General features: G+C 46.6%; 1 protein-coding gene across 2 annotated transcripts in view; it reads right to left on the bottom strand.

The window, feature by feature from the left end:
• CPEB1 (cytoplasmic polyadenylation element binding protein 1) overlaps positions 1–22,699 on the bottom strand; it is a 76,958-nt gene that overhangs the window by 35,756 nt on the left and 18,503 nt on the right. For both annotated transcript variants that reach the window (XM_074964712.1, XM_074964713.1), the window contains exon 3: positions 12,538–12,726. In XM_074964712.1, the coding sequence (XP_074820813.1) occupies positions 12,538–12,726 (189 nt within the window). The remainder of the gene's footprint in view (positions 1–12,537; positions 12,727–22,699) is intronic.

The following is a 22,699-nucleotide window of genomic DNA, read 5'->3' as shown; positions in this document are numbered from 1 at the left end:
TCTGAATTCAGTACACACTCATTGTCGTGAGAAAATTTCAACTGAGACTGTTGGTTATCCTGTTCTGTATCCCTTGTAGACAGATAGCTGAGATGAGCACATTGTGATGGGTGCATCAATTCCAAAGTTTGAATGCTGTCTTGCAGAGGGAGGGAGATCTGGCAGCTCCTTGGCCGTTTATACAAAACATACAGGTCACATTAAGTCCATCATAGCCGTTGTGTGTTGTTTTTGATGAAAAGCAGAGTTTGTGCACAGGCACTCCTGACAGCCCTTAGCCCCAAAAGAGTGATATGGAAGGTCATTTCTGTGGAAGGCCATTTGTCCTGAACCTTGTTGCTGTGTAGGTGAGCTCCCCAGCATATTAGGGAGATGTGTCCCAGGGTGGTGAGGAGCACTCTCACTTGTACTGCATCAGGTTGGTGCTGATAAAGTCCAGTCACTGTACCGGGGTTAGTATGCCACTACAATGAAGTGAACCTTGGAGAATACCTTGTGTGGAGCAGTCTGTACCTATAATGATCCTGCCCCAAAGGTAAGCAGTAGGAAATCTCCTGTACGATGGTTGTATTGAGATATGAAGTAGGCACCCTGTAGGTTCAGGCCTAGAAATCTCTCTGCTCTAGAGCTGGTCCTAACTGCTGAGAAGGTAAGGTGACTTCTGAGTGGCATGACAGGTGCATAGATGGCAGCTAATGCTGTAAGGTATCATTGTTCAAGCCCCTGATCAGCTCAAAGTGCTTATAAGAGGCAGTTTGAGAGGTCATGGACTGGGGTGCAGACTGTTCTCGCTTTTGAGCCCTGGGCCTCTTACACTGTGGCTCATAACAGCACAGAGATAGTGAGTATTGAGAAGATTGTGATCTGTAGTGTGGTTGAGAGGTACATCTTCTCTTCTGTTCCATAGTGTAGATTCTTGAGCATAGAGCGGTCTGAGAATCCTTCAGGATGTGGAGAGAAAAATCTGTCTTCTCTGCAAAGAGTTTGGCCCTTCAAATTGAAGTCTGTAGCTCTTTGGGCAATCTAGAGAGGTGCAGCGAACCAAAAAAAAGCCAACCCACCTCAGTACCACTGTCATGGAGACTGGGCGGGCAGCTGTAACAGCTACATCCAGTGGTGTCTCTAGGACCGGTCTGGCTATTAACTGACCTTCTCTAAGAATAGTCTGAATCTGTTTGTGTGTTTCCAGTAATGTTCCAGAAACATCCTGGGTTTCCCAAGATTAACAAAATTGTTTTGGCCAGGATAGTTTGGTAATTTATGACTAAACAGTAACATTGTTGATTAATATACCACCTTGCAAAGCCTGATCATATGGAGTTGACTTGGCATTATGTTGCTTGCTTCATGCATTAACCACATCTACTATGATGGAGTTGCATTGTGGATGTTGAAAAAGTCTGCCTCTTTGGGTAGAGATGTAGGATTGTTTTTGTTTACACTGTTGTGGTTGGTGCAATGGAGGCTGGCTCTGCCAGATGATTTTGGTAGGATCTAGAATCAGCTCATTAATTGGGAGGACAGTTCTAGATGACAAGGTAGTGTGCAGAATTTCCACCAACTTGTGATGTGTATCTGCCACCTCCTGTAAGGGAATCTGCAGTTTGTCGGCTACCCTCTTCGTAAGATCCAGATAGTTCTTAAATCTTCACCTAGTGATGGGGTGGGCAGCACAGTCTCATCTGGGAGAGATGAGAAGTGTGCTGAAGAGGAAGCTTCCTCTTCAGGTTCCCCCCCTTCTTTCCTGTTCTGAAAAAGCTCTCTCCTGTCCTATCTCAGGTGCCAGGCTGTAGCAAACCATCTGGTGGACTCTCCCTGAGAGACACCGGAGACTGTTGCGCCATGTGTGTATATACCTGAAGAGTTACAATATGGCCTTGGGAGGGAGAGGCAGGCATGGGCGGTTGGCATGATGGATTGGGGATGACCCTTGTAGTGTGGTGGTGGGCCACCTTGAGGGGCCAGGGAATGACCTCCTCCTGGCCAGTGTCAGATTCATCAGTGGGTAAGGGTGCCGCTGACTGAGGTATTGGTAGTATACAGCCCAATGCTAAGAGTGATTCTGGGTGCTGGGATTGTGCTTGATACCGGGGTCCTGGTATCAAGTAATGGGGATTGTGGTTCTTCCCCAATCATCAGGTCTCCAGGATTGGAGAGCTCATGCAGTACCATGGGTTCATTTGGTACCACAGAGGAGGGTCCATGGTACACTGTCAGTACTGATAGTTGGGCAGAGCACTCCCTAAATGAGAGTTCTGCCCAATACAAAAAGTTTGTTGGTGCCACTTTAGATATGGTATGGTAATGGTCTCTTCTTGGATACTGAGGCCACAGGTCTCCAGAGTATCAGAGCACCTGTGTTACCATGGGCTCATCTGGAACCCCAGAGGAGTGTCTGTAGTCGGTATCAATGGTTGGGAAGGTGCAGAACACTTCCTAGATGGGAGTTTTGTTGCATCTGGTACCAAAGGGTTTCTCTATGCTGCTTTTAGAGATGGTACGGTAACTGTCCCCTCTCCTTAGGGGATGGTACCATTGCCTCAGAGCATGACAGTGGAAGCCTCTGGTGTCTCAGTGCCAAAGCAGAGCAGACAGCAGGGCTTCTCTATGTCGCTCTGATACGGTAACTGTCCCCTCTTGGTGAAGTAGTTGCCCAGAGTAGAGCTCAGAGCAGCACAGAGCTTACAGAAGCCCCTTGTCAGTGCGGAGAGCAGAGCTCAGAGCGGGAAGACCCTTCAGGGCAGGAAAACTTCAGGTTTCAGCTTCCAGAGGTTTGAGGTGCTGAACCGGTGCGGCAGCTGAGCTCACAGCAGGTTCCTCTGCTGGTACTGTCCTACCGAGGTGGCCCCTCTGGGGAGTCCCACTGGCTGGCCAGCTGCTCGGGGATCCATGTGGAGATGGCTGCACTGGGGACCACCACCTGGCTGGACAGCTGCTTGGAGGAGCCTTTCCAGGGGGAGTCTGTTGGTGGCTTTTTCCCCCCCTCTTCCTCTTCACCACTTGACCCCTTTTGAAGTGAAGGCTCCGGGGATGATCTGGGGTCAACACCCACTGGAGTCCCCTGCAGACTAAAGTGTTCTCTACAGAGAGGAATTTTACTTCAGCTCCCAGCTCCTGTGAGGCTGCAGTTTTAGGTGTGGCAGGTAAAGCACTTCTGTGAGGGTCTTCCAGGCACAGTGAGTGTCTGGCCATTACAGGAATGGACTCCTGGCAGGAGAGGCACCACTTGGAGCAGAGAGCCAGGCAAGCCCCTGGGCAGGGGGTTGTCATCCTCTAGCAGGGAGGAATATGCAGAAGAATAGTCTTTACTTTTTTATTAACTGAAAAAGAAAAATGAGTCTAGTAGATGGGGGGCGGCGGGGGGAGAATGCCCCCAGGGAAGGAAAGTGAAGTTCTTTTCCTTTTTCTCTTTAAGCCAAAGAAATAAAACACTAGCCTGAGTACTTTTAGGGAGAACAAAGGTAACAAAAACACTACTTATGTTAATGACACATATAAGGAAGGGACAACTGCTTGTTCCATCAGAGGCCAAAAGTGGTAGAGAAGGAAGTGGGGTGGGAGGGGGTTACCCATGCAGTGCTAAATAGCCTGGAGACAGACTATGAGGGAGGGAGAGCACATGTGTGGGCTCAAGGGGACACTTACCAAAAATCTTCGATTAGAGGTGCAGGGGCACAGACACCGAAAGTAGAGCACCCACAGGGACACTACTTGAAGAACCCTGAGGTCTGTGGAACAGCAGTAGCTTTTAGAACTAAGGCTGGGTAGAAAGGCAGCTCTACCCGCTCACTATGGAAGGTCCTGTTCTGAGATACTGTAGTCAGCATCCTCAGCTCACACACCACATGCAAAAGTGACAGCCACCAGAAAGGCCCCATAAGCAGACAGCTTTGCCACCACTGTTGAGATGCAAAGATGTGGGATTGAGTTCCAGTCCCAAGGGCTGTGCTGCTGAGCCAGTAGCAGAGAAAGCTGAAGCCTCTTCCAAGCTACTGGTGCAAGATCATATGGCTGCTCCTGTGCACACAAGAGGCATACTTGAAGTTGGCAACAAGGGGAGCACTAACTGGCTTTTTGGCAGGCTTGTCTGCTCCCTCTGGCTCTTGGGGAAGGGAGACTGCTGTATGCCCTGGAACAAGTTCCCCCAGAACCCAGATCACCAGAGACTACCACAGTGGGGAGCACTGAACCTCCAGGGATGCACTTAATGTGACATCTGTTACCTAAGCACCCTTCTTAACAAGCAAGAATTTTCCTACACTGTGTCCATGTACTACTACGTATTGCTGTGGTAACTGAGTGTCTTCTAGGTAGAGTCAAGAACTAGAATCATAGGACTGGAAGGGACCTTGAGAGGTCATAGGCCAGTCCTTGGCGCCTCTCCCCTTTACAAGTAAAATCTGATTGGTAGGGTTTGATTTTCTATGGATCCATTGATTTTTAAGTTACTTTTGTGGGTTGGTCAGGCAGCAGGGGAGGAAGCCAGCTTAGTAACAGGACAGACTGGAGATTTTTTTTTCTGAAGATGACTCAGACTTTAGGTCAGAAAGGACCATCGTGATCTAGCCTGACCTCCTGCACATCAGACCAAGAACCTCACCCACAGACTCCTGTGACAGACCCCTAATCTCTGGCTGAGTTACTGAAGTCCTCAAATCATGGTTTAAATTAGGGCTGTTGATTAGTCAGTTAACTCACATGCCTAACTCAAAAACTAATTTATTGGTTAGTCTCTAAGGTGCCACTAGTACTCCTCTTCTTTTTGCAAATACAGACTAACACAGCTGCTACTCTGAAACCTGTCAAAACTAATTGTGATTTAAAACTGCAGTTTTAATCACTGTTAATAGAATATCAACTGAAATCTATTAAATTTTGGATTTTTTCTACATTTTCATCTATTGTATTCTGTATTGTAATTGAAATCAGTGTACATTACAAATATTTGCACTATAAAAATAGTATTTCAATTCACCTCATACAAGTACTGTAGTGCAACCTCTTAACATGAAAGTGCAACTTCAAACCCTACATTTGTGTTACATAACTGCACTCAAAAACCATGTAAAACTTCAGAGCCTGCTAGTCCACTCGGTCCTACTTCTCATTCAGCCAATCATTAAGACAAACAAGTTTGTTTACATTTGCGGGAGATACTGTAAACAAGAAGCAGGCAGCACTGTCACCTGAAAGTGAGAACAGGTGTTCTCATGGCACTGTTGTAGCCAGCATCACAAGATATTTACTTGCCAGATGCACTAAAGATTCATGTCACTTCATGCTTCAACCACCATCCCAGGGGACATGCGTCCATGCTGACGACTTTCTGCTCAACAATCCAAAGCAGCACGGACCAACGCATGTTAATTTTCATCATCTGAGTCAGATGCCACCAGCAGAAGGTTGATTTTCTTTTCTAGTGGTTCAGATTCTGTAGTTTCTGCATCGAGTGTTGCTCTTTTAAGACTTCTGAAAGCATGCTCTACACCTCACCCCTCAGACTTTGGAAGGCACTTTAGATTCTTAAACTTTGCATCATGTGCTGTAGCTATCTTTAGAAATCTCACATTGGTACCTTTTGTGTTGTGTCAAATCTGCAGTGAAAGTGTTCTTAAAACCAACATGTGCTGGGTCATCTGAGACTGCTATAACATGAAATATATGGCAGAGTGCAGGTAACACAGCAGGGGACATACAATTTTCCCCAAATTGTTCAGCCACAAATTTAATTAACACATTTAACAATCAGCATGGAAGCATGTCCTCTGGAATGGCGATCAAAACATGGAGACATATGAATGTTTAGTATATCTGGCACAAATACCTTGCAATGCTGGCTACAACAGTGCCATGCAAATGCCTGTTCTCGCTTTCAGGTGATGTAAATAAGGGCAACATTATCTCCTGTAAATATAAACAAACTTGTTTGTCTTAATGATTGGCTGAATGAGAAGGACTGAGTGCACTAGAAGGCTCTGAAGTTTTACACTTACTTTTGAATGCAGTTTTGGTACATAATTCTACATTTGTAAGTTCAACTCTCATGATAAAGATTTGCACTATAGTACTTGTATTAGGTGATTTTTTTTTACAGTGCAAATACTTGTAACCAAAAATCAGAAGATTAAGACTGGAAGAGACTTCAGGAGGTCATCTAGTCCATGCCCCTGCTTAAAGGAGGGCCAACACCAACTAAATCATCCCACCAAAATATAAAGTGAGCACGGTACACTTTGTATTCTGTGTTGTAATTGAAATCCATGTATTTGAAAATGTGGAAAATATCCAAAGATATTTAAATAAATGGTATCCTATTGTTTGTGTGATTGAGATTAATTTTTAATTGCTTGACAGCCCTAGTTTAAATACTTCAAGTTACACAGAATTCAACATTTACACTAGTTTAAACTGCAAGTGACCCATGCCCCACAATGCAGAGGAAGGCAAAAACCCTCAGGGTCTCTGCAAATCTGACTGGGTGGAAAGCTCTTTTCTGACCCCATACGTGGTGAACAGTTAGACCCGAGCATGTGGGCAAGACCCACCAGGCAGAGACACTTGAGTAAGAATTCCCTGTAATGACTCAGAGCCCTCCCCATCTAGTGTCCCATCTCCAGCCAAGTCCGACTGGCAAGGAGACCCAGCCAACTGCAGCACAGAGGGGAAGCCCAGTTGTGGGAGTGGCAAACCCTGATGGGAGAGAAGACATGTCTAGAGACTGGGAATGAGAGTGAGAGCTATAGAGCAGCTTCCAAAAGGGGACATTAATGGAACAGAGAAGAAACTGGGCCTGAAGAGACAGGACAGGTGTATATAAGCAAGCGTTTGGGAAGGTAGTAGGGCACTCCTTTACTGGGGACAGCTAAGGAAACAAAGCAATATGTCTGAAATGAATAAATGATACAGTCAACCTATGGAATGTACTGTCATGAGAAGATTAAAATACTCAGCTATATGGATAACATCTAGTTATATAAGACAGACCCTATGATACAGGGCATAAGCAAGCACTGCCAGAGTTTAAGAATGTTTCTCCATGGACTAGTCACTCTGTCCATATGGAGTCACATGTACTTTAGAGCTAGAGAGCTGATACTAGTCTGATCCAGTATGTCAATATTGGCATTCATACTCATGCCAGGTACTGAGTTAACAGTATACAGGCTTCATACCTGCCAGCGAGAGCAGAGAGACTGAACATGTGTTAAGCCTCCCATCAGAGCCTTGCAGCCCAACTGGGATCCCACAGGACCTGCTGCCATAATAGCAGGAGAGGATAAAATGTACTTTGTTACAGGTGGGATTACACCAGGAAAAAACCATCGGACTGCAGAAATTTGAGGGAAAACACTAAGTCTCAGTTTTTCCAAACAGAATTTCAATGTAAAGCACGTTTCTCTTTAAGAAAAATAGAGGTTTTAATACTTAAATTTAGGACAGGGATGGAGATTTGATGTCTATGACAAGAGTTAAATATTTTTACATAGTTTAATCAAGTTTTTATTTTTAGTGGTATAAATTGTGTCTGAATTCCATTATATATTAGCCAACTGTGGTTCTTGTGTTTTAAGTAGTGGGGGAAGCTGTCTCTTGCAGGATCTAAGGTTTTTGTGGGTGGAAGCAGGATTTAAAAGGTAGTCCCTTGCAGGGCTCTACCTCACATATCCTTGTGCGCTACTGTCAATTATGCAGGCACACAAACTAAACCAGCACCTTCATCTCTTTCCTCCACTGTCCTGATACAGTGTCCCTTTACCCTTCCCCAAGGAGAAACGGGTAACCTGGATGCTATGAACACTGCATATTTACAGTTATTAAATTGGGAAGGGAATACTGCATTACATGGGACACTTAGCTGGAAACAGCCAAGGCCAGCATTTATTTCCTGCAGCTTCCCTTCCTTGGGACACAAGAGAACAGGTTTCTGGGACTTGAGTCAATATTCCTAGTCTGACAGTTTTAGTGGCAGAAGTGGGTTTAGTGTTCTCCTGCCACAAGACAGCAGTTAAATCCTATAGCCAACAGATGCAGCAATTTTGGACTGCGTCAGCTGCTACCTCTAGCAGACTCTCCCCAAGCAAGACAGCAGCTTCAGGAGTGCCCCTCTGCCAAGGAGCACCCTCCAAAGTTTCTTCCACCCTCTCAAAGGTGGATTGTCTCCTCTACAATGCAGTAGAGTCAGCAGGAAAATGCACTGCAAGCCCCATGTCCTGGGACTGAGCAGTTTCCCAGCCCCTGGGGAGGCATGAAGTAGCAGTCTGATTGCAAGAGAAAACTCCTCAGTGTTGCAAAACAAAAGCAGCATTTTTGCCTAGTTGTGTCCAGCATAATGGGGCCCTAACCCTGACTGGGGCCCTGTACACAACTGCAATATCAAGTGTATTTGTACACCAGTTCCACAGGAGGCACAAGGTGACACCAGTATAATTTCCTTATTACCAGACATTCCTTTTCAGGCTCAGGTACAGCCAGCACCTGGCAAGGGCTGTATGCAGATTTAGGGAAAGTCTGCCACAGATTAGAGTACCCGAATTCCAGCTCATCAATGCTCAATCACTGACACTGCAGGAAACCAAATCAGCAATCAATTTTAGACTGATTGTTAACTTTTTGTACTTCCATCCTCCTGGACAGCTCCCTGTGGATTTATACAGCTGAGTCACTGCTAGAACCATCCCAACTGCTGTTCGCTGGCAACACCTGCCCCTCCCAGCCAGGCTCTACAGACAGACAACCCAATGCTGAGCCCAGTGCATCTGCAGTCAGAATTTCCTGATTCTGATCACCCCTGGCTCAGTGCTGAAATGCCAGCTGCAGCACCAATGAGGGACTGGGGGCAGCCAGCTGGGAATCAATACCTGCATCATTGTAGTGCCAGAGATTAGACAGGCACTAGGACTGTTCACATGCTGTTCTTGGCCTTTTCTACACAAGGCATGGTTGGGCAATACCAGCTGACCATACCTGCTGGCCCCTCTGAAGACTAGTGAAGGTCTCAAGTGGGGAAACACCCCCTATGCCCACCCCTCTCAAACAGAAGAGAAGCCACTTCACATGGCACTTCCCAAAGTGTTCCAGACCCAGTCTGAATCCCCCCAGCCCTACCTCCTGCAAAGCTTTTCATGGCAACTCCCTGGTCCTAGGGAGGGAGGGACGAGACTCTGCAGATGTGGGAGGTGCAGACGAACAATGGAACAGCTGCACGCTAATACCAGCGTTTCACTTCTTGAGCCAAGCATGCGCCATACCCACAGCAAGACAAGCCATGATTGCCCATTCAAGTGCCACTTCTCCTGCTTCTCCATTCAGTCTCCCATTTCCCTCTGCTTGGTGCAGGATGCACAGCAGTTAGACTATGAGAACATAGCCAGCACATTCCACTGGGGTGGAGAGACTATAGTGACTGCAATGGCACTGCCAACAAATGGCTCTGGGTATATGAATATGGGTAGATTGCAAGTTTGCACATGGGCCAGTCTATGCTCTGTCAAAACCAACTCCCTTTTTCTAGATTAGAGGGGTAGAAGCCCCACAATGGTTAGTGACTGGGTGGCAGGAGGAATGCAAGCCTTTGAGGCTTTAATTCTGTGTGCTCACCCTCAGGGTATTTCACCACTGCAAGGTATTCAGCCCTTACATCCAGGAGGCCTGCGTTCCTGAGCATTTTAGTATCACAAGTACTTAGTACTTTCCTGCCATCAGTTCCACTGATCTTTGCAATCCTATTAGTGAGGAACTCAGAAATATGTGATGCACTACAGAGCTGTGGGTAGTTCAGTACCTTATTTGTGAAGGATGTGTTCTACAGACACCAAAATAATTAAGTGATCAGGAAGGTCACTGGAGTACCCCAGACTAGTTTCCAGTTGAATTTTCTATTGATTCAGAGGCTATTTTAAGCTGCACAATCTGAACTCATATGAAGTTCATAGTGGAGTTGTGATCTGTGTTGCATAAATATCCATTTTTATTTGCTGCTTCCTCAACATGCAATTCACAGTTAAGCCTTCCACAGAGCAATGTACCATTTCATCCCACTGAATAGCAGAGAGCTGCCATACAAGTAACAGTAGCTAGTGAGAATGGAGGCTTTGTCAAAACAGCCAGGCAGGATGTTGGCTGAGAAAACATCTGAGACAGCTATAGCTGATCATGTGGGGCTCAGAGCAGCAGCAAGAGGCTGTCACACAAAACTGCTTTGCACTTCCATTGTGCATCATGTCTTACACATTATGGCTGTAACAATACTAGGAAGTATTGTCAGACCTGGATGTTGCTGGCTTGGTTACAACTGCAGGGGTGCTGATACCCATTTAACGAAACTATAAACCCCTGTATCTAATGGAAACCACTTCAATCCAATGGGTACAGCAGCACCCTCCGTTCCAGCACTTATGTACAACTATGCTGTTCACAGGGTCTTAGTTAAGCTTCCATAATCCAGATTCAGTACCCAGTTGCCTATCAGACACCTCCCAAAACATTGTATGCTATTAATTATCCAAGGCTGCTGCTCCATTCAGCTCCGATTAAGAACTCAGATTTCCCCCACCACCATTCTGGAGGACTGAGTGATGGAAAGTCAGCCATCAGCTCTCTATTCCCAGCTTCATTGGAAAGGGCAAGACAGACAAGACATAAGCAAAGGTAGGACAAGATCAGGCACAACTGCTGCCTGGGAAGTACTATCCCTTGTTTGGTGCTATATGGAGCATTTACAGGTCACCAGGGGAAGCCAGATGGATTTTTTTGGATTGCACAGGAGGACAGGAATCCAAGCCTACTGGAGTGCCAATGGCTCCTAGGAAAACCCTCAACAGGAACTTCTTTCTAGGGGTCTGTGCATAAGCCTGTTTAATACTCATTGCTCCCTCCCCTACGGTGGCTACATTGCTTCTGCAACAGTCACCTGACAAGTCCCACCCCCAGCCATGGGAGGAAGCCGCAGTGATGCACTTGCACCTCCAGGAGGCCTGCTCTGGGTAACATGCAGATCAGTTCTGCAGTATCTGAAGTGACATTTGGTGCTGCCCCTGGCAGACTGTGACCCACTGCTACAACCAAGTGACAGGTGTTAGTGGGAAGGAAGACATGCTCCTACCAATTGTGAGCTTCGGCATGAAGCTTGTGAGCAGAACAGCCTGCAACACTTTACATCCTGCTCAGGGAAGGTAGCAGTGGTCACTTACACTCCTCCAGAACTACCCCAGAATGGCCACCCACATGAAGAGTACAAGACACTGCAACCCACATTCCTATCAGCACCTGCAACATGTCTGGGGCCTTCTAGGTCACCCCCATCAATGCACAAATATGCACTAGCCTTTTAACAAACTAGCAGGTTGCTTCTATAAAAAGGAGGAGTTTCTGTAGCAACCAGGCTGAACTTGTGCAAACTCTGCTGAAGCAGGAGATATTTCCATGGACTGATACTTCAGTGAATGTAACACCATCTGTGAGATTGTTCTTCCCAGATCTTTATTATAAGGACCTGAAAGATGAGTCCCTATTCCCCTCTTGCACCCTACTTGACCACACCACAAGGATGCCACTAAATCCTGGTCTAGAAAACTGAGGGGTACAGCATTGCTCTTCACTTCAGTTTCTATAGAGAATACCAGGCTTCTAGAACAGTGCTCAGATCTAGAGCACTCCATACTGCTGATGCTGAGCTAGACCCCAGCTGAAAGCCAGGGTGAACAGCATTTGGAAGGGCAAAACAAGAAGCCAATACTTTGCTGCCATGCCCTCACTCTGCTATTGGGGAGAGACTAACACTTACAGACCAAGTGCCATTCCCCAGAACATGCTGCTTTGTTTTAGTTTGAAAATGGAGACATTCCCTCCTAGCCCTTTTACAGAGCTGGGAACCTTCTGGTTGAGTTTGGTACTTGGAGCTCAGTCTGCACCCCTACCACACCCCATATGCAGAGTGTGTGCAGCAGACCCAGTGAATGCAAGAGCCTAAGCTTGTGTGCTACAGCAGCATTTGCTGCCAGGCAGGGGGTCCTTCTGCAAGCATGCAGCCCCCTCCCTGTACAGAGACAGCTTTCTGCCGGCACACCCTATTTTGCCCAGGTAGCAATTTGCCAGTCGATTTATCTGGAGTGGAGTGAGTTTAACGCCACTTCCACACTGCAGTGTAGGTGTTTAGCTCAATCTTCAAATATACCCTAACCTACTTGGAAGGAAGGTATGAGCAGATTTTTTTAATAAAGCCTCTTGCCCATCAGCACATTAATCCCTCCCCAGACATCACAGGATCAGGAGAAGCCTGGGTATTTGTAAGTTAAGTTTCCTGTTTTTCCAGCCAAGACTGGAATAGAAACTGCAGAACACTAAGAACCAAAACCTCCCCTTATTCTGTCCCCCTGAACTCACCACCCCATTACACTCAGAGCATTTATAAGGCTAAGAGAAATCCTTCAACCAGTCAACCTGCTCCTGTAACAGCCACTTTTCTGGGCAATAGCTTCACATTTTAAAAAAAGCAAATAATCAACAACTATTGCTGTGTATCAGCAGAAAGCAACTCACCAGACTGTGTGCTGGTCTGTGCTGCAGTATCCGAGTCCTGGGTGCTCCATGGTCTGTCCCACCCAGTCAGGTTGAGAGACTGCAGGCCAAGGCACAGGTCGTTTGTGTCTGGGAGCCCACGGGGAGACTCTTGAGCAGAGTTGGGGAAAAGCATCCTGCTTGCCACTGCTCCTTCAGAGTCTTGGAAGTCTGCTCAGGTGGAACAAACACAAGCTGAAGAGTTCAGAAATTTTTAGGAGGAGTTTTCCAAAGCTTCAAGCCAGATCCTGCCCTATGATGAAGCCACTGAGACTAACAACTTCACCCCAAAGGGGAAGACTGCCATACGTCCAGGAACCAGCCCCCTCCCTCCCTCTGCCCCCCCTCCACCTTCCTATCCTGTCTGCATTACTGACTGGGCCAGCATGTGATCAGGCTGCTGATGCTTACTGTGCTAACAGTGACGTCACTCAGGCATGCTACATAACCGCATCATTTATTACAAAATAAAGGTAGAGGATAGATTCCCCTGAAAGACGAGACAGCATGCAGAAAGGAAAAGGCACAGCTACAGTAAATCAAGGGAGGCAGCCAGCACAAATAAGCTGTGAGCTACAGCACAGTGGAAAAGAGGCTCGAGACAGCAATCCTCAGCAGCAGCAACAGCTCTGACCCACTAGTTTAGTGCTATCCAGCTCTCCTGTCCCTGCCCCTCCCCCTCCACCCACAAACCCAAAAACACTTTAGTCCTGGACAGGCTCCAGACCCGATTCAGCCACCCAACACAAAGCTTCACAATTCTGCTAGCATAATCTATTTGCTTCAACTTGGCCATTGAGCCTCCCTGACTCTGCATTGTTTACTATTCAATAATATGGATAACCTTCAAAAAAATCCTCAGCAATAGGAAGAGAAGTGCATTATATTGCAGACCAGTCTGAGCCTACATGTCACACTAGGAAAAACTTGGCTGGGCAGAGCAGAATTCCCAGTTCACATTTAGATAGGAATTTTCATGGCTCACTGACCTTCTATCCCTCCCCACCCCACTGCCCCCCATGGGGGGGTGTCCTCCAGCCAGAGCTATTAAAGATGCTGGATTCCTGCCTTAGTTTAGGTGTCTGTGCCAGCATGCTAGATAGAAAGGCAGACAGTTTAGCATGAGAATGCCAGTTTGATGCAGGATCTGGGGGCTGATTAAGCCACAAGATGCTCAGCTACCTTACCCAAAAGGTGAGTCACTCAGGGCATTTGTAAGCCAGCTCCCAAGCAGAAGGACAGTCTCCTCCATGCTGCCCCCATACCCCCCACCATTGCATGCCATCCAATGAACACCCCACCCCCTCACTCTTCAGCAGGGTGCTGCAGTGACTCCTGCTTGCCACATTTGTCATGTGTAATTATAGCTACCCCAGGCATCACTACCAGTCTGGCACTCAGCTCTGTGACCTCCCTTCTGGTCCCACAGCAGAATCCCAAGTGATTTACTGGTCTACATGCCTAGCACAGCTCCAGATACTGACACCAATCAAATACCCTAAGGCAGAACCAGGTTTATGCTACAGCAGAAGATGGACCGTACCTAACCCTCAGATTGGGAACCCCAAAGTTTCCTAACACATACAGTATGATGATCACTGGGACATCTGGGACCTGCAGGTCAGAGAGAATAGGACATGGTAATGCTGCAGCCACACCTGCTGGCAGCCAGCACTCTGTCCTCACCACCCTCATGACTAAGGCCTACAAACACTGTAAACTTTTTAAAAAACGGATTGTCAGACTAGTACAGCCTCTAGTGTAGACACAATGGTGTAAAGGTGCTTATTACTGGCAGGGCTAGTAGCCCTGCCTATAATGGGAAGTTTGGTGCAACCTTAATGAGGCCATTCTCAGTTATCTGTAACTTTGCCAAATTGTAACCTTTTGGGCTGAAGTTTTCTGTGCCATGTGTCAGCCTCCACAGAAATTTCCCCAAAGATCAGCCTAAGCATTCATCTGTTTCCAAGAGCGAGGCTAGGGAAAAAAGCAGAACTTTACCATGGAAAAAACAGGAGATTTCTTTGAAATGCTCTAGCATCCCCATGCTTTGGAGCAGGGACCTGGAATTTGGCAAAAGGCACATCCCTGATCCAAAGGCTGCTGCTGCCATCCATCTGTAGATCCACCTATATGACAAACCTTTCAAAACTGTTTGCACATGCTGAGAAGAGGCTTCAGGGATCTGATAAACAAGATTCCATCCTGCACATGCTCCAGTCTCTCAGCTCCTAGTGCTGACCAAGCACATGGCACTGGCCAGGGGGAGAAGGCTCTCCCTGTAATGGCTGCTCTGGGCCAGGGCAGGGCTGGCCACTGGAACAGAGCAAGAAGCCCCTCAGTTACCCTCAGCTGACATCCAGGCAGTCATTTGATTCAAGGCAGGGGGAACAGAGATCAGATGGGGGAGACTGGGACAAGGAGCCAGGGGAATTGGGGACAGATTAGATGAGAAAACTGAGGGAAACTAGGAGTTAGTGGGGATGGGAATGTGGGGTGGGCAGGGACTGGGAACAGAGAGGGCACATGGAAGGACTAGGAACTGGCTGGGCAAGGAGACTAGGAGTGGGGTAGTTTGGAGCAGTGAGACAAGCTTACTGGGCAAGCAGACTGGGATTGAAAGCCTCATAAGTGGCGACTAAGTGGGAAGAACAGGGCTGGGACTAAACTGGGGTGGGGGAAAAAACTCATACCAGTAAAAGGGGTATGGGCACAAAGGGTCAACTGGAGGGAATGGGCAGAAGAGCACATTTTCCCCCCCAGGACCTGGAATGGAACCAAAGTTCCCAAGTCTCAGCATTCCTCTGCTGCCAGCAAATACCTGGCAAGGTGACCCTTCCACCTCTAGTGCTGCTCCATGCAGAGGATGGCACTATTGCTGTCAGTTACTCTGTTCCCTCAACTGGCAAAGGTCTGTATATGGATCCAAAGGTTCCAACCCAGCTTGGGACCCATAGGGTGTCAATAAGACAAAATCTGAGTTTTTAAACAATTAACTGAATCCAGTCCAGGTCGCAAAAGCTACCTGAGAACACTGCCAAGTCAAGCACTCAGGAGTTCAGAAATGCCAGAATTCAGGTGCAGCCTTAATTCATGTATGTATTACAACAGTCTCATCACATTAGACCATTTTTGACAGGACCCTGCCTCATTTACTGCTTGGAGTCCAGGTGCTGTGGGGACAGGTCAGGGCTGTTAGTGAAGGAGCCTGTAGGATCCCTGCCTCATTAGTCAAGGAAGTTGGGAGGTGAGTAGTGAGGCAGAAAGGAGGGTGTGACAGGGCATGCATGCCCCACACTGGGACTGCAGGGGTTAACCCCTCACTATGGGCTGAGGAAGCCATGCCCTCATGGACCTACTGGGCATGCTCAGAGAGCAAACCCAGTATAAGAGGGAGCAGCCTGGCTCAGTCTGGGCAGACCACTGTAGGGGAACATGGTGTGCTGCTGGCCCCTCTGAAGGGCTGTGGGCACCCCACAATGTGGAGGCCAGCCAGCTGACAGCAACCCTCAATCCCCAGGCACTGGACACAACTGAGGGAGAAGGAACCGAGGGAACTAGGAAGCCATGAGATGCAGAGAAGCGGGTAGGAAATAACCCAGAGAGTTAACGGACAACAGGAGGCTAGCTTGGTGTGTTTTGGCCAGATCCCTGCCACCAAGAGGGCCCTGAGTTGGGACCTGGTGGAGAGGGAGGGCCTGGGTCCCCCATCCTGGCCACTGCCCCCTGGGGTGGCAACCCATCCTGACAGTGACAGACTGGCTACACAGCCCCAAGGGTGTGCAGGCACAACCATGGGCCTGACCTGTGACAGAGGGTCTCATGATTAAGGCAGTTAAATGCTCCTGAGGAATTCAATTCTATCCCTGCCTCATCCACAGAACTCCTATGTAAAGCTGGGCATGTCACTTAAAACTTCACAGGGGGTCACTAAGTGTTCCTCATTTTCTGGGTGCCCAATTTAAAACCTTTGGTTTGATTTACACATGCACTGACCACTCTTGGCTGGCAAATGAATTCAAATGGGAGCTGTGCTGTGAACATAATTAAGTGCTATATAATGCTAAGGATTCTGAAACAAAATCAGGTTGTCGGGGTCTCAAATTGGGCACCCTGGATCAGTAGGTACTTCTGACCTTAACATGGGCAATAGGGATCCCACCACTCAACTCACAGGAACATCTGTGGTTCTCATCTCAGTATGAGGCTTCACAAAAGAGCCCATGAGGAAATAATTCTGTCTTTAGAGCAGGGTTTGACTAGCATGCAGTATGAGGCCTAGGATTACGCTGAACAGTGAGAACAAAGTACATAGCTACTCCTTCACTGAGCACTATCCATTCTGTGCACTGACTGAAATGTGACCTGTGACTGTGCTGAGGACTATCATGAGGCATATGCATAAGGGGATTGAGCTGAAGTTGCAGAGGCAAACTGGCATTTCCTAACTTTTGAGTGCTTGCCTTTGCAAGCTGCATGATCTTCTCATGTAGTTTTTGCATGCAATACTGGTACAACTTATTCCCCTTCCTGCACAGGCATAAGCTACACCAAAGATAAACACTTATGTTCTACCTAGAGCCACACTAGGGTGTGGAACTACTTTAGCTCTAGTAGTATAGTTAGAGGTGCAGCTTGTTTCAGATGAGGCCTGACAGTCTTTAAACTTAGTCATGATGCTGTATTGAAGACACTTTTTCCAGGCAATTCAGTTAGTTCCCACAGCAACCATAACTCAGCTCTCATGATCATGCAACATTTCTACATATGCAGTTTATGGGAGTGCCATAGCCCAAGTCTGTGGGAACCATCTTTCTACTGATGACTTGCACTTTAAAAACCACTACAGTGACTAACTTGTCCTGACCTCCAAATTTAATAGAAGGAAAGAGGGCAATATGCATTAGAGCAGTGATCATCCTTTCCAGAATACTGTACCCCTTTCAGGAGTCTGATTTGTCTTGTGTGCCCCCAAGTTTCACTTAAACTACTTTCTTACAAAAGAGACAAAAATAGACGTGTCACAGCACACTATTACTGAAAGGCTTACTATCTCATTTACCATATTTATATTCCAATTGACTTTATACTGAAAAGTACAATTATAAACAAGTCATTGTCTGTATGAAATTTTAGTTTGTACTGACTTTGCTGGTGCTTTTTATGTAGCCTATTGTAAAACGAGGCAAATATCTAGATGAGTTCATGTACCTACTGGAAGACCTCTGCATACCCCAGGCTGAGAACCACAACATTAGAGCACATTCAAGTCAGACTCTGCTAGTTCATGTCATACTGGCCCAAACTAAACACCCTACAGACCACAAGACATTTTCAGCAGAAAGGCTGCCAGTAATTAACATTTCCAATGGCATCTTAAGGTGACCTGCAGAGGAAGGAATGAGTTCATGTCCTCCTTGCTATAATGAGAAAGGCCTGAGACACTCCAAATTTATTTTTAAGCCTGGCAATTCAGGTCATCTACAGCTTTCCTGCATCCATTCACTATGGGTGAATGGACAATTAGCATGACACAAACATGCTTTACTTTTAAGAGGGTCCCAGCTTTGCAGAAGATAGGTACAGGTCATGCAGGAAGATGCTAGATTATACAATTTCCAGAATCCACTTGAGAACACTACCTCCCTAGCTTTCCAGTATGCAGCCTTCTAGTAAGATTTAGGTAATTAAGACCTAATGTAGGAAAGACTTTTGTTCCTTTAAGTTGTATAAATCTGTCTCCACCTGCACCCACCAGTCACTCAGATCAGTTAGACAAACCCCAGCTGCTGCCTCCACACTCAGCGCAGTCTAGCAAAGTGCACTACTGCATCCCTGCCAAGTTTAGCTTTCAAGCCAAGTGACCCCATAAAGTACAGAAGTCAAGTGAACATTCAAATCCAAAGGTACAGGATGCATCTTAAGCTAACCCTCCATTACAAGGCCCCTCATTTCACAGAAGGTAAGAAGTTTCAGGGTCTTTGTAAGACCCTGTGGTTTAGATCCATGTTGGTCCTTAGATGCCATATTGCAATGCCCAACATCCTGCCACCTAGCAAAATCCACAGCCTCAAGTTTGGCTTTAGGCTCCCTAGAAACTGCATGAGCACACTTGCACCTAAGAACAGAGTTCACAGAAGCCAGCAAGCTGAGTGCAGAGCAACCTAAGCTAGCCAATAAGAAATGGGGTGGCCTAACCCCACCCTCCAGAGGAAGTCAGGTGCCTTCAGGTTTGTGCCACTGTAGTGCTTCACTGTAGACAGGACCTATGTTACCAGGAGTAACTCTCCTGCTGACGCAGGTAATCCATCTCCCTGATTTTCTAGTGATGACCAGGCCTAGGAGTGGGCATCTCCCTCTGCTCTGATTCAGCCATGCATTCTACTAGAGAGAATAAGTCAGACCCTGGTCCAAGCCCCTGCTCCCCATCAGGCTGAGGAGGAAAGTGAACCAGGCCTCACATCCTGACTGAGTGCTCTAGCCACTGGGTTAAGAATCATCAGAACCACCTCATTGGATGGCAATGTTTTGAGAGAGGCATGAGGCAGCAGGCATGCCTTCAGGAGACCCACACCCACTTCACAGCTAAGTACCAGGACTGAGGGGGCTGTGTGCATGTCCAGCAGCAGTTTAGATGCCAGGGGATTAAGCATCTGCAGGGTTAGATGGCAGCTGGGCAGGGGTTTGGAGTATCTGAATTTTGGACCCAGGCACCTAAATCCCTTTGTGGCTCTAGCTCTGAGTGTACATTTCTTTACCTCCTCATGGTTGGCATTAGGTGGAAGATTTTAGGCCACTGAATGAGAATTCACTTGCTAAAGGGTTTCTGCCCATAATGAAACTGAACTGGAGTTAAGGCTGTTAGTGTCTAAGGTCTTTGAGAATTCACATTTACCACATTAAGGGCTTGTCTACACAATTAGTTTGTGGCAAGCTGCAGTATGAATCCATCCTGCACTAGCCAGCCACTGCATGGACCCTCCTGACACATTAACAGTTCATTAACTCACTTTAAATCAAGTCCTCACTGAAATGGGACTAAGTCAAAGCACATTAACAAATTCAGCAGGGTCCTCATGGACAGCCTGTAGCAGGCTAGTGTGGGGTGGATTCACACCCCAGTTTCCCATGCACTGTAGACAAGCCCTTAAAGAACATGGAATCTTTGAGATCTATTGTTTATAGCTAGTGGGTCTTTCTGCCCACTGCAGCCAGGGAACAGGCAAGAAACCCTGAAGGCTTTCAGTTAAGTGTTGCTTTTCCCATAATCTGAGGGTATGTCATGTCTACACAGCAAAAACCCCACAGCTGGCCAGTGCAGCTCTGGCTGTGGGTTGCTTCATTGCTTGTAGATGTCCAGGCTTGGGCTGGAGCCCTGGCTCTGGGACCCTTTGGGGGTAGGAGTCCCTTGGCCTGGAAGTCTACACAGCAATGAAATAGCCCTGCAGCCCAAGCCTGAGTTGGCTGGCACAGGGCAGCCATGGGGTTCTCTTTACTGGGTAGACATACTCTGAGTAGTGCCAAAACTTGACATTTAATGGTGTATTAACTGCTTCAGAGCCAGTGGGGGAGTTTACCTTGTTTGTGATTAACTGAAAACTTTGAAAGGCCAATGATTAATGACAATTTCAAGAACCACAGAGGGGAAAGGCATTCTTTGTTCCTGGCCTCTGCAGCAGGAGGAAGTAGGAGTTAGACTCCACAGGACATACTTGCCTAGATCATACACAAATCCATTTCACTGACAGAGCTAGAACTGCCTACTACAGCAGCGTGCAGGAAACCACTGCAGGAGAACCTAAAGTCTGCACCAGCAAGAGGAGCAATTCCAGCTAACAGCTGCTGCAAGAGCACTACACAATGCAAACATATAGAAGGCTAACATTACCAGCTCAGCTGGTGGAGAAGAGGCTATCATCTCAGTGCCTGCCTACACCAGGGGTATGATTTTTAAATTGCACCAACATGTCATGCATTAATTGGTCAGTGTAGAACCAGCTAGTGCACACTGCAGGTAATACATTAAAGCGCACTAGGGAACCTTTAGTGCGCACCAGCAGCATCCACACAGATCTTTTAATATGCAACATGTTTACTTTAGAAGTTACTTCCACACTTTAGACAAGCCTTAAGACTATTACTACATGACCCAGAGTTGAGGGGGATCTGCTTCCAATCACTGATGAGTCAGATTTGATGGAGACCCACTTTATTGAGTTGCTGGAAACAGCTACTGGAGTCCACACAGAAAGTCACCCTTTAAAGTCTGACATCTGAGATGCTATGCATCTCCTCCCATGCAAGTGTAACAATTCTCAGCTTTCCTGATGTTGGCCCAGTCACAGATTAAGTCACAAGTTATCTTCAATTGTTGAATCTTACCTGTGCCTGAACTAGGACATCCATGTTATACCCTGCAGAACTGTGGTTAAGGCTTCAAGATAGTTCTGTATTTTGGGGCACTGCTTCTGACCCCAACATGCTGGAGAAGTATTCAGGAGCCCGAACTCAAAGGTGCAAGTGAAGAAATCTATTCCACCTGGCATTTTAGTTGAATATTTCCCTGTGGTTGCAGACTGAACAAGGTGGGGAATGGTATGAGTTGTGATCATGCTAGTTGGTGATCTGTGGTGTTTTTAAAAAGCTTTTAACTTTTGTGACTGCTAGAACCACCTTAAAATGAAAGCTTGGATCCTGCAGAATGACCCTTATGGGCTGGATCAACAATTCTTGTGGGGTAGGCATCTGACTCCTCTGCCTTAAGGACTAGCACTATGCCCCATTACAAATTCCAGACCCTCAGAACTGGGGTTTAATTTGAGATAGTGGGAAGTGTACTTTCTTCTCCCCCCAAAACAAGAGTGGCTTAAGGCATTCTCCTTATGCTCAGGGGAATGGTCTTGTGGGTATGACACTGACTGGAATTCAGGAGATCTGGTTAAATTCCTGACTCTGCCTTTGACAAGTCACTTCATCTCAGTGCCTCAATTCCCCATCTGTAGAGTGAGGATAAATACTTCTGCTCCAATCCTTAATCTCAGCTGTTTAGACTTAAAGCTCTTTGGAGAAGGGACTGCCTCCTAGCACACAGGTCCCCCAATGCCATTATATTTCCAAAAATGCCACCTTTGAGACTAAGCACAGGCTGCAAACTAAAAGGGAAACGTTCAGGAGTGTTACACTTGCAAGTGCAGTGTTAGAGGCTGCCAGACAGGTTCTACAGCTAGAGTGTTGCCAGCAACCAATATAATGCTGTACTGGACATCTGAATAACCTGGATTGTTAGTGAAGCTGAGCTTTGGGCAACTTCTGGAGCAATTCATTCATTAAATCTATGAAACATTACTGGGGACAACCCCATAAGACTCAGCTGTTTAATCTTAACCAGTGTTAAGACAACCACAAAGAAAATAGTGACCTTTTAAAAGGCTGACATACTGTTAGGCTTAGTATGGAGCATTCAGTCCCACTGGTATTAGTTTTTCCTCCATGTCAAACAACTTCTTGAGAGTCTAAATGACTCTCCAGCCATATAAACTACACCAGTCAATTGAAAGCTTAAAGCTTTATCTGCAGAAGGACCACCAAGCTTATAGCGTTGTTCCCTTTCTTGTGTCTGCACGTCTTTCCACTCTTGAAGTGAAGGATCTTTACATGCATTTGTGCACTTCCTCAATTGCACTAGACAATTATTTAAGTATTAGTGAAAAGGGTCCAAGCCTCTACAAATCTTTATTCTACATTGAGTGTAATCCTTTTACACATGCTGAAAGGGGCATCTTAAACTAAAACTGAAGCAAACAAAATCCAGGATGAGCTGAGGAAGTCAATGGAGATACCTGGCAACAGAAATTAAAGCATGAATGATTCCCCTACTGGGTTAAGTCCTTTTCCTAACTGTTTTCCAGGAGCTTAAATAAGATAAAAACTGTAGTACTATTAAAGCTACATTAGCTTACAGTTGCACAGTTAAGCTCTCAGGTGAGGAAATGCCATACTTGAGAATGCATGCAGAACCATAATCCTGCCCTTTATTCATGTGAATTATGATACAGCATTTAGTTATACAACTACACTATAGGACTGCATAGTGAGTGAGGAACAGTTCCTGCAGGATCCTGCCTTGTTCAGTCCTTAAGAGTTT

The sequence above is a fragment of the Natator depressus genome, chromosome 10, assembly GCF_965152275.1.
Source record: "Natator depressus isolate rNatDep1 chromosome 10, rNatDep2.hap1, whole genome shotgun sequence".
Classification (NCBI taxonomy): Eukaryota; Metazoa; Chordata; order Testudines; family Cheloniidae; genus Natator; species Natator depressus.
Note: the sequence above shows the minus strand (reverse complement) of the source record. Positions and strands in the feature narration are given on the sequence as shown.